Below are 12163 nucleotides of genomic sequence, written 5' to 3' on the forward strand. Positions count from 1 at the left end.
CCTGTACTTGTGGGGTCCACACCACACTCCAAAGAATTGTTTGTTACGGCGGCTTATGCATCGGTTAATCAAATTACTTATGGGGTTGGCCGGCCAACAAACACATCAATTTTACGGATTTATTTTAAGATATCTCGTCTGCTTCACAGTTAGTACCGTTGCGAGAACCATTGCACGGGCCATGAGTTTACCCAATACACAACCCGAAAATATTTGGAGATTTGACTCAAGCTTATAAAGCACCACCAAATCTGAGACATTTTATGATCTAAAAAGAGGATGGTGAGAGGGATTTGAACCTATCATCATCATGAATAATTGAATGGTTTCGTCATGAATTTGAAAAAATAAAAAGAAAATTATTCCCAAGATTTTTTAAAATTAAGGCATTATTAATATAAATTAATAAACATGTTTTATGCTTAAATATCACGTGGGGCAGTACTGTTTACAATCATTCTATAAATAATACAATTGACGTCACATTAGACAGAAATGTTGGATCTAATCATGTAATGGATTGTTAATTGAATGCTTAGTTAAATAATTGTTAGTAGTGGCAATCATTAATTTAAGTTTAATTTCTCAATACATATCTTCGTGCATGATGGAGATAGTCGAATCATTATCATTGGTAAATCAGTAATTATGTGGATCCCTACAGTTATCTCACAGAATTGTATGTGTATCACGGGGGACATGTGAAGCTCATGAATTCATTTGAATTATGTGCGTCCCATATGTCACGAATTCAGTTGAATATTGTGCGTCCAACTCTGTTAATATATATAGATAATTTCAGTTCCTAACCATTAACAATGCTTTTCCTAGAAGAGAACATTCCGTAGTAACTTTGTAGTTAAGCGTGTTTCTACGAAAGCACTATTAGGATGAGTGGCCTTCCGAGAAGGCAAAGCCGTGCGGGTCCGATATATTCATGGGAATTGAACAACCAAAAGCGAACAATATTGTTAATGCGTATTAGGCTGGAAATTCTAATAAACTCAACTGTTGAGATAACTGAGATACCTAACTGTTGAGATCTCTATCATTTTCGTTAATAGTTTATCATTGAATTGTTGGGAACCTCCTGAAAAGGCACAGTCGTGCAAGCCCGATATATCTACGGAAAACGGACAACCCAAAACGGATAATATTGTTGATGTGTATTGGGTAGAAAATTCTAATAAACTCAACTGTTAAGATAACTAGGATACCTAACTCAATAGTTAAGGCCGGTATGTAATTACATGGGCTTTGCATTTACAAACTCGGACCCCCAATGATCTTTGGACTGGAGGCTATCAATGTTCCGTGACACAAGTCATTGGGCCTTCCATAAACTTCACTTACATTAATAAACACAACCCAAAATCAAATATTATGGGGTGTACTGCGTTTGGTACAACTTCTCGTCCATTTGGTAGAACTTATTTTTTTCAATTTTACGCAGTTACGCTACACTTACAAACTAATTTATAAGTTTTTTTTTTTAACTAATTTATAAGTTGGTAGAACTTATTTTTTTCAATTTAACACAGTTACGCTACGCTTATAAACTAATTTATAAGTTAACTAATCTGGAGTGTTTGGCACAGCTTCTAAACTATCTTATAAGCTATTACGCTACGCTTATAAACTGTAAAAAATTAACTAATTTATAAGTTAACTTCTAAACTATCTTATAAGCTATTAAATTGTAAAAAATAAATTAATTTATAAATTAACTGTTCTTACAGCTTCTGACGAGCTTAAAAACTATCTTATAAGCTTCAAAATAAACTGCGTCAAACATATACAACAGTCTTAACTTACGGAGATGATATTTTATTAGCCAGCTGCTTAATAAACAACACATCAGACAGACTACAATTAGCTAGAAAATTGGGCTAAAACTAACAACTTTAGGAGGCCATATACAACCACAGACTCTACAGACTTCACACCTACACAAACACCACATAAATGCAAATTATATTCAATGGAGGACATTTATTTTCAGACAACAAGCAGCTATCTATCCACTTTGTATTCACATATCCTGAATTCTTACATTCAATCTTCTGAGCCAAACTGAATGAAGAATCATGTGAAACACATCTAATCGCTTCGGCGGATAATTCAGCTCGAAATGTTTTCTCACCTGCACAACTCGCCGCTGCATTCTTATGTACTGCCTCGAAGAAATCCTCATTAGTATTCTCTTCAAGTTAGGTATATCGCTTACCGATACCTCGACAGAGAATGACTTCCAGTTCAGAACATCACTGAATGGAGGCGTGTAGTGGTCCGAGATCAGCACCGGCACACAACCGGTATAAATTGCCTCCACGATTCTCGGGCTTGCAACCTCGTAACCGCTCGGACAAAGGCAGAACTTGGTCTTCCTCATCATGGCATAGTAAGATATGCCCTTTGGAAGGTACTTGAACACCTGGATGTCTTCATCTTTGCCTTCCCAATGCTCCAAGAGTACTGGTCTAATAGGGCCATGTACCCCACCTGCAAAGAATGCCAAAATCGATCGCTGCGATGGCGATGGACCGCCTATCATGTCCTTTATTGTACCAGTTTGGAGATTGATTTCTGGGAAGGAGACATCTTTTATGGGATTGAATCTTTCAGAGGTGTTGGCGTTGCATAGCGCACGGATTGAGTTTTTCTGTAGATTAGGTACTGACAATGAAGCTTCCGGCCCCTACAATAAGACATCACACAATCAAAATTTTGCACATTTTGTTTGTAGTTTGATTTCCAGAACATACATTAAGAAACCTCAACATTATATGTTGCCTATCAATCAAGAAGTACTTACCCAATCATGGCAAGAAAGCATGAAATGATCGGCACCGAGGCTTCGGTTCCAATATGGGTATCTACCAGCAACAAGATTGACATAGTCTATGACAGTTCTTCTAATGGGACCGAAATCGTGAGTATCGCGTATGTAGACAAAGCGGACCATCATTGTGACACTAAATGGAAGGAAAAAAACGTGTGCTTTCTCAGGATCTTCGGTCCTGAATTGCTTATCAACTTCCATTCTATTTATAAAGAACCCCTCCGTGGAGTAAATGCTCTTGCAAGGACCGTTGTGGAACACCGGAGGCTCTCCTTCCTTGTAGACATAAACCTTGAACTGCTTTTCCATCTCCGAGTAGCTCCTGCAATGGAAAATAGGTATTAATAGCAATCAAGAGTTTGATATCGTATAAGCAGCAGAGTAGTTTTTCGGAGAAATTAACGAAGATACCTGTGAAACACATTTGCATTCCGATACATTGGACCTTGTGGGACATAATCATGGTCTGGTGTTGTCTGGTTTCCATTTCTAGCATCTCGTATTGCAGCACGAGCCTTCTGGAGACCGGATTCAAGCCTCTCTAAATTCGTATACACTTTTGGCTCTCTAGCTTTCATGGGAGGATCAACAGATTCATTCATGGAATGTGAACTCTGGGGTTCCTTCAATAGTGAAATGTTGAGGCCAAATTCCACATCATTTTCATTCTGCTGAATTAAAGCATCTGATTAAAATAATTACTTGCTTTACCTAAATGCATATAACTTCAATGCAATGCTTATAGAACTACTTGGCTATGGCCTAGCAGGTTAGGGAATAAAGAATCTCGCCCGAGGTGATGGTTCGATTCTAAGCTAGCGGTGCTATTTTCAAGTGATTTGCATTGAGCCTTTGCCCAACTAACCCGTCGGGTGGGTTTGTAAGTGCCTAGACCTGCCCAAGTTTAGACTTAATGGGTTGTCCAAAATGCACGTCTGCTAACCCAAAAAAAACAGCTTATAGAATTTGGAACTCATGAGTTTTAGCCAGGAAAGTCTCCGTCAACTAGCTAAGTAGATAAGATTTGCTAGATAAGGTAGCCTAAGAAAATAAAATGTTACATTTACTCAAATAAATATAGATGTGACCCATTGATTCTCTGTTTTATGTGCATTTCCTTCTACATTAAAATCCAGTTAGACCAGGATTAGATAAGTGGATTAACTTATAATCAATGCATTTGTGCTTGAAAAGGCAGCGCTTTCGGTTCCTCCTAAACCTTAATCCTTAATTAAACAAAAAGAACGTCACATTACCGTTCAGTACAGAACACATGCAACCATGAACGACTGAACAATCTTCGACTAAAATCAATGACCAGCAAGAACAAAAACAAATTACATCAATTAAAAAAAAAAAGAAGCTTAAAAAGAATATATCTTGCCTGATATAAATGATTACTTACAGGTTCTTGAGCATGAACAGCTTCTACAGGAAGAGATGGAGAAACAGAGCTGTTAAGGACAGAGTCATTAGAGAGAGATTCTTCCTTATCTTGAACACCCATTACGACATTTGAATCCGCCATAGTTTTCCTCTCATCGGCATGCTTAGTACTCAATAATTTCACATCAAGATGATCATTAGAAGATGAAGAAGAAGAAGAAGAATTAGAAGAAACAGAGTATCCCCATAGCCATGGACGAGTACTCTGCAAACCAGACAAAGAAACCCAGTTGGAGTTTCTTGGACCAAAAAACCCAGAAATTACAATCAGTGGAACTATGAACAACAAAAGTTTCTTAGACGATGATGAACAAAACCGCCATGCAAAACAATTTCCGTACACAAAATCTGCCATTAATTAATAAATGATTACAGAGTACTATGATACACTCTCAATCTTCTTTTTTTGTCTCTGAAGAGGTGTGATTTATTTGTGTATAACCGACTCTTCTTTTATCCTTTTTTTGGCTTTTACTGGGTCTTTTTGTAGAAAGCAGGAGAAACTATGGGTGGTTTCCTCTTTTGACGACTAGTGCAGGGAAGAAGGGTTAAGAGTGAGGGAGGGGGGAGTTGGGTCTGTGGAAGGGCTACAGTTGGTCGTAAATGGTTGAGACTTCACGCCAAGCGTCCTCTTACTAACTCCTCAATATCTGCGTTTTTCATGCAGGGTTGTTGAATTTCCTTTCCTACCCTCCACCCCTTCGCCAGCGGTATATGGATTAAAGGGTGTGCGTTTCATGGTGTGTTTGTAGCTATCAAATGGGCTGTTTTCGGACAAAAGAAGTGTTTGGTCGAAGTTAAATCTACAGATGGGGGTGTTCAAGTTGATTTTTTTGACATAATTTAACCGATTAAATGGTCGATTTTGTCCCTTTTTTTGGTTTTCGATTCGATTTTTAGTGAAAAAATGTGTAACTTTTTTTTAAAAAAATCAACCAACAGATTCGATTTTAGTTTTGACGATTTTTTTGAACAACCCTAACTATAGAGATGCTTTCACTCCAGATACAACGTTGTTAAACGTATTTTCGATGTCAAAACACAAGAAGTTTTTCTCAATTTGCCCTCAATCAATTTTATTATTGCCAATTAAAAATATTTAATTTTACCCTCACATCGTCACAGTATTTTTAGTAACGTGTCAACCACTTTTTGTCACTGAAACTCACCTCAACTCGCTATAGTTTCGTACTTGCCCCACATCACCGCAGGATGTGATCAAAACACATCACACTCTCAAATGGACCATATAACGAAACTAATGTCTATGGGTTTAATAGTAATTTCAATCCGTATTTATTTATCTATTTATATTACTAGGCTTCAAATTTGTATTTATCTTGGAAATTGATCCATATGGGTCTATTTATTGACACACATGAATTAGGATTTGTTTCAACTTGTGTTGTGTGTGATGGGTGGGGATCTGTCTTGCATGCCACCTCTCATTTATTTCGTCATTGCATGGGTGATTGAATCAGTCAAAGACTCTTTGTTTTTTTTAAAATATCTTTTTTTAATATGAGTCTCTTTCTTAAGAGTAGAGATTGATGGATAAATTCAAGTGTAGCCGCTAGTGTTCAATGTTTCAAACTAAATGATGTGGATGTCATTTGACACACACATATATAAATACATACATATATGTGTGTGTGTGATGTATTGAACCTTATATTTAGAAGTTACGTGTATGTATTTGTTCATATCACATCACATGCAAATAAGAGTCCACTTTTCCTACCTCTAATGTTGGGCTAGTTGCATGTTTATTAGGATATCCGAAGTTGTCATGTGACATTTCTTTATCATATTTGGAATAATAGTAATGTTTATTAGAACTTAGAAGGGTAGTGTTAACGGATTCCCTTAACATGTTTATTAGGATATCCCAAATTCTGATTACCTTATTTATTACAACTTAGAATAATAGTATGTAATGCGTGATGAACGTTTTCTCACCTATTTTTTAAAATTTAAATTACATGTGTTTTTTTTAAGTTCTAATACATTTTTTTTATCCTTATCTAGTGGCCTAATTAGCGCACTTATGAACATTTCTCTTACTGAAATTGTGTGTTTTGATTACCACCTTTCTAGCTATAAGGCTAATGTTACCAACACTCTTGTGATTTATGTTATTTTAGGTTTATTCTTTGTAGTTGTTGAAGTTTGAGAAACACCCAGATAGGGCCTTCAATTCCTCTCAAAAATCATGTTAAATCATGATTTTTTTTGAAAATTCTATATTATATTCGAGATTAGGAGTTAGGAATTAGTGTTTATGGTTTAGAGTTTAAGTTTTAGGGTTTTGAAGTTAAAACTTAAAAAAAATTCAAAATCGACTATGTTCTAACATTATGAATACCAAAATACTCAATAATACATTTTAATTCATGATTTAACATATTTTTTGGGGAAGAATTGGAGCTAAAATTGATGCAAGGAATTTGAGCCCCATCCCCATTGTACCTACCTTTATCTCTCTCCAACCACCTTCCTCAAACAATGCAAAAACATTACATTAATTAGCTTAACAAGAAATAGACAAAATAATCTCACAAGAACTAAGTTTAAGTATAAGGGGAGGATGTCTGTCAAAAATTTTAAACTACAAAAAATATACATCTAAAAATTGCCTAAACCATAAGGGGGTGTCTGTAAGATTTAGTTTTCTTTTTTAAAAAAAAAAAATACCTGAATCATGATGTGGCCCAAGTAATGGCCCAATTATAGTCTTTTGTATTCGGCCCATTAGATGGATTCTGGATGCGAACTGGATATGTTGATTGTTGACAGGGCGTTTTACCTGAATCATAGATTGGCCCAAGTAATTGCCCAATTCTTCTTAACAAATGACTAGGCCCAGTTTCATAGTTTGGTGACTTTAGTCTGTTGTTTTTCATTCTCATTTTTTAACCGTATATTATGCATCTCTTTGTGATTTAATTTTTTTGAAACGGGGAATGAGGATTCAAACAATGATCACTAAAGTGATACACATCATCCTTACTAGAGGTGTAAATGGTCATTGTTTTTTTGGGTTTTTAACAAAAATTTAACTGACCAATCAGTCGGTTAATTGTAGTTATTTCAGTTATTCGATCGGTTAATCGTTCGGTGCTTACTAAATAGAGCTTGAAAATAATTGACCATTCGGTTGGTTAACCGAACATTTCATTTTTGTCAGTAAATTTTTACAGCTCTAATTCTTACCACTTTAGTTAGTGGTTTGAGTGTTACATCTCTTTGTGATAATTAAACATAGTCAAGGATTTAGAGAGATTAAAAAAAAAACATAGTCCAACTAATGCTAAGAAGCAGAATTCCTTTTCTCCTCTAATTCTCTCTCTCTAGAAGAATGTTGTACACTTGGAATAAAGCTCTACTACCCCCGATCGATCCACTAATCCATTTGCCTATTCCTATCCTGTCAGAAAGAATAATAGTATTATCACTAATTAGATTAACTAATTATTAAGTATGATTATCATTTTGATTTCATTGATTATGAGATCAAAGAAAACACTTATCACTCACTTCCTCGATCGATAATCATCACCATAACTTAGATTAATCAGTAATCAAAATAGATTTATAAATGTTAATATATTGACGAATATATCTCTGTAAAACGTTGAGCATTATCATTTCAACATTTCATTCACTATAAATACCCACCAATACTTTGCTTCACAAATCACATTTTCTCTTCTCTTCTCTCCGCTCCGTCTCTCCATTTGCAAGTGAAAAATGGCAAGAATTGGAGTTACTCTGTGTAGTCTCTTTGCGTTGGTTTTCTTGGTGGCGGCTTCATATGCGACTCATGTATCGTACGATGAACGAGCATTGACGATCGATGGACAAAGGAGGCTTATCGTCTCCGGCTCTATTCACTACCCTCGTAGTACTGCTGAAGTAATTGAGTCCATTTTAATTTATTTTTTTAAATTTTTTTTTGTGTTTAATAAATATGTTTATATGTTATTAACTAATTAAATTATTATGTTTGCTTGCTTGATTTTGAAAATAAAAATAGATGTGGCCGGACTTGATTAAGAAAGCCAAAGATGGTGGTCTCAACACCATTGAGACTTACGTGTTTTGGAATGCACACGAGCCCCTACGTCGTCAGGTTAATTATTTATTATCTATTACTCCTTTTTTCTTTTAATTAATAGTGGCTAAAAATGTGATATTAATTTTTATTTTTATTTTTGCGGTGTTTAGTATGATTTCTCAGGAAATCTGGATTTGGTTAGATTCATTAAGACTGTCCACGATGCTGGCATGTATGCTATTGTTCGAATTGGACCATATGTTTGTGCTGAATGGAATTTCGGGTAATTCAAAATACACATTATTTTTAAAAAAAATTCCTATTTTATTAATAATAAGTTTGTATGGAAATATTTATATTGATGTGAAAATTTTATTTTTTGTTTTGCAGAGGACTGCCTGTTTGGTTAACTAACATTCCAAATATGCATCTAAGGACAAACAATGATGCCTTTAAGGTCTAATTATTGAGATTTTACATACATATACATATACATATACATATATATGTGTGTGTGTGTGACTCTTTATTTTTAATTTCAAAAATTAGAACGAAATGCAAAATTTCACAACACTTATTGTGGACAAGTTGAAACACGAGAAGCTCTTTGCCTCACAAGGAGGACCTATTATCGTAGCTCAGGTATTTTTTTTTTGAATTTTTTTAAAAATTACAATAATTTAATTGTTTTAAGCATTGTTTTTTATTAATTATTTTCTGGCTCTAACAATGCAATTATTTTTTTTTCTTTTTGGAATTTAAAAAAGATTGAAAATGAATATGGAAATGTCCAAGGTTCTTATGGAGATGATGGAAAGAAATATATAGAATGGTGTGCTAATTTGGCTCAAAGCTACAATGCGGATGTGCCATGGATCATGTGCCAACAGGGTGATGCTCCAGAGTCAATGGTATTGGTTATGTTTAATTATATCATAATTTTATAAAATGTATATTTATAGCTTACTACCCGAGTAGCACGGGGCACGTGGAATCCTTGTGGCCAAATAAAATACTTCTGGGTGATCAATAGTGAAGTAGTACTGTTAACTCATTTGATTTAATTTTTGACTTGCAGATTAACACATGTAATGGTTATTACTGTGATCAATTTCAACCCAACAGAAATGTTCCCAAGATGTGGACAGAGAACTGGACCGGCTGGTTTGTCTACTATTATTGTTTTCTTCTTTTATTTTATCTTATCATATATAATTAATAATTTTATGGAAAAACAAATTTACAGGTTTAAGAGTTGGGGCATGAAAGACCCACACAGGACCGCAGAAGATGTTGCCTTTGCAGTTGCTAGATTCTACCAACTCGGTGGCACCCTTCAAAACTACTACATGGTTAGTGTACTAATTAGTAAATTATACTTCAAATTAATCAAAGTAGCAATTAATTAGAATTCTAACATTAATTTTATGTCTCGTTCTTTTTTAGTACCATGGTGGGACTAATTTTGGAAGGGATGCTGGTGGTCCATACATTTCCACAACATATGACTATGATGCCCCACTTGATGAATATGGTAATCATAATAATATCAATGTCTTTTCTTTTCTTTTCTTTTCTTTTCTTTTTTTTGAAAATTTAATTTTGCATAATATTTGGAAATTTATTTGATTTGTGAATTTTAGGTAATTTGAATCAACCTAAATGGGGGCATCTTAAGAAGCTTCATGAAGTCCTTTATGCTATGGAGAAGACCATTACTTATGGGGAAAGAGAAGATACTGATTATGGAAATCTGTTGTCTGTAAGTCTTAAAAAAGAACTTATAAATGATTATATGTATATATATAAGATATGTGACTGACTATATACATATATGGTTTCACTTGCAGGCAACTGTTTACAGTTATGAAGGAAAATCAAGTTGTTTCTTTTCAAATGTTGCTACTGAAGAACAAAAACTCACCTATGACAACACTGAATACACTGTTCCTGGTTGGTCTGTTAGCATTCTCCCTGATTGCTTCAAAGAAATTTATAATACGGCCAAGGTAATATATCATTAGTTTCAGGACTTTATGTGTGTGTATGGCTTGGGGGGCTTCGGCCCACTTACTCGCACAGGTTTCAACCTGGTCTAAAGAGTCTGTCATCGTGGTGCGGGCTGTGTTATGAGCATGTTTTTTCTCTGGGTATTGGCAGGTTAACACCCAAACATCAGTAATGGTGAAGAAAGGCAATGAAGCTGATGATGAAGAGGAACCTTATTCATTGAAATGGACATGGAGACCTGAGAGCTTTATGAATCTTGACACTGCTCTTGCTCTTGGAAATCCATTGACTACAACAGAACTATTGGACCAGAAATTCTTCAATGACACTTCTGACTACTTGTGGTACTTGACCAGGTAAAATATTCCTTTCCTTCCATTCCTAATCAGTCCAATATCCATGCTTTAAAGGAGATTTTTGTTTTTGTTTTACTGATTTGTACTCTGTTGGCTTCTTTTAGTGTTGAAATGCAAGAAACTGATCCTCTTTGGGGTCTTGACACAATGCTTCATGTACACACTGATGGACATATAGTTCATGCTTTTCTAAATGGAAAACACATTGGTAAGAAAATGCAGTTTTGTTGTTTATCTGTGTCCGAAAATCTTCTGTCGCGGCTTAACTGACAGGATCTGAATGCAATGTCAGGATCAAAATATAGTCAAGATGGTAAAAATCATTTCATCTTTGATACAAAGGCAAACTTGAAGCGTGGAACCAATGAAATAGTCTTGCTCAGTGTCACTGCTGGCTTGGCTGTAAGTGAAATTACATTCTCTTCTGAGTATGATCTTCTGTTTGAACATATATAACCCTAAACAGCTCATGTGTTTTTGACATGGTTTTCTAGAACTATGGTGCGAAATTCGAAGAGACGAGGACTGGAATTCATGGACCAGTTAGATTGTTTGCTATTAAGAATGATGAGGAGATAACCAAGGTGTTAGATAACAGTAAATGGGTTTATCACGTTGGCTTGCATGGTGAAGATGAGGGATTATACCTACCTGGTGCTAATCCAAAACGCCATTGGGAATCTGAAAATTTGCCATCAAACAAGATGTTTGTTTGGTACAAGGTAATGCACTTGCTGTCTTATATAGATATATACATATATGCTTGTCTTATAATGTTTCAGAAACATTTGCTGAATTGCTGATATAAAAATTTGAATGTCTGGTTTCAGACAACCTTCAAGGCTCCCTTGGGTACTGATCCAGTTGTGGTGGATTTGCTGGGTTTGGGCAAAGGACTTGCTTGGGTGAATGGCAAGAGTATTGGGAGATACTGGCCTAGCTACCTTGCTAGTGAAAATGGCTGTGATGATGTTCACAAGTGCGATTATCGCGGATCTTACTATGCTGATAAATGTGTTACCAACTGTGGAAAATCTTCTCAGCAATGGTACCATATTCCGCGAGAGTTTCTGAACGAAGACGATAATGAATTCGTTCTGTTCGAAGAATTGGGAGGAACTCCTCTCCTTGTGAACTTCAAAACTGTTACTGTGGGAAGCATTTGTGCAAATGCTAATGAAGGCGTGAATCTGGAATTATCTTGCCAAGGTGATAGAGTTATATCAGACATCAAGTTTGCAAGCTTTGGTGAACCAACAGGCATTTGTGGTGAATTTTTGAAAGGTTCTTGTGAGTCTCCTAACACCTTGTCTGTTCTCAGAAATCTGTGCCTTGGCAAGGGTAGCTGTGCTGTTAATGTCACTGAAGACACTTTTGGCCCAACTGGCTGCAAATGTGGTCCGTATAAGCTCGCTGTCGAAGCCGTTTGCTAGAGAAATCTTCCATGATAGT

At 35.6% G+C, this 12163-nt stretch overlaps 2 protein-coding genes across 4 annotated transcripts; one reads left to right on the forward strand and one right to left on the reverse strand.

The window, feature by feature from the left end:
• Window positions 1–1795: 1795 nt before the first annotated feature.
• LOC119998406 (probable glycosyltransferase At5g03795) lies at window positions 1796–4886 on the reverse strand. 3 transcript variants are annotated; one of them, XM_038845735.1, is made up of 4 exons: window positions 4248–4886; window positions 3254–3465; window positions 2816–3164; window positions 1796–2698 (listed from the first exon to the last, which is right to left on the reverse strand). In XM_038845735.1, the coding sequence occupies exons 1-4, from the start codon at window positions 4641–4643 to the stop codon at window positions 2033–2035; spliced, it is 1623 nt and encodes a 540-aa protein (XP_038701663.1). In that variant the 5' UTR covers window positions 4644–4886; the 3' UTR covers window positions 1796–2032. The 3 variants fall into 3 exon arrangements, with proteins under 3 accessions (XP_038701663.1, XP_038701662.1, XP_038701660.1); XM_038845734.1 differs by having other exon boundaries at window positions 3254–3510; XM_038845732.1 differs by having other exon boundaries at window positions 3254–3513.
• A 3152-nt stretch (window positions 4887–8038) lies between these two features.
• LOC119998627 (beta-galactosidase 15-like) lies at window positions 8039–12144 on the forward strand. Its single transcript, XM_038845964.1, has 16 exons — window positions 8039–8203; window positions 8325–8420; window positions 8516–8628; window positions 8736–8802; window positions 8895–8987; window positions 9113–9256; window positions 9424–9509; window positions 9592–9697; window positions 9792–9879; window positions 9989–10107; window positions 10196–10354; window positions 10506–10711; window positions 10816–10919; window positions 11004–11113; window positions 11206–11433; window positions 11542–12144. The coding sequence occupies exons 1-16, from the start codon at window positions 8039–8041 to the stop codon at window positions 12142–12144; spliced, it is 2487 nt and encodes an 828-aa protein (XP_038701892.1).
• Window positions 12145–12163: the final 19 nt, after the last annotated feature.

Source organism: Tripterygium wilfordii, chromosome 5, assembly GCF_013401445.1.
Source record: "Tripterygium wilfordii isolate XIE 37 chromosome 5, ASM1340144v1, whole genome shotgun sequence".
Taxonomy (NCBI): domain Eukaryota; kingdom Viridiplantae; phylum Streptophyta; class Magnoliopsida; order Celastrales; family Celastraceae; genus Tripterygium; species Tripterygium wilfordii.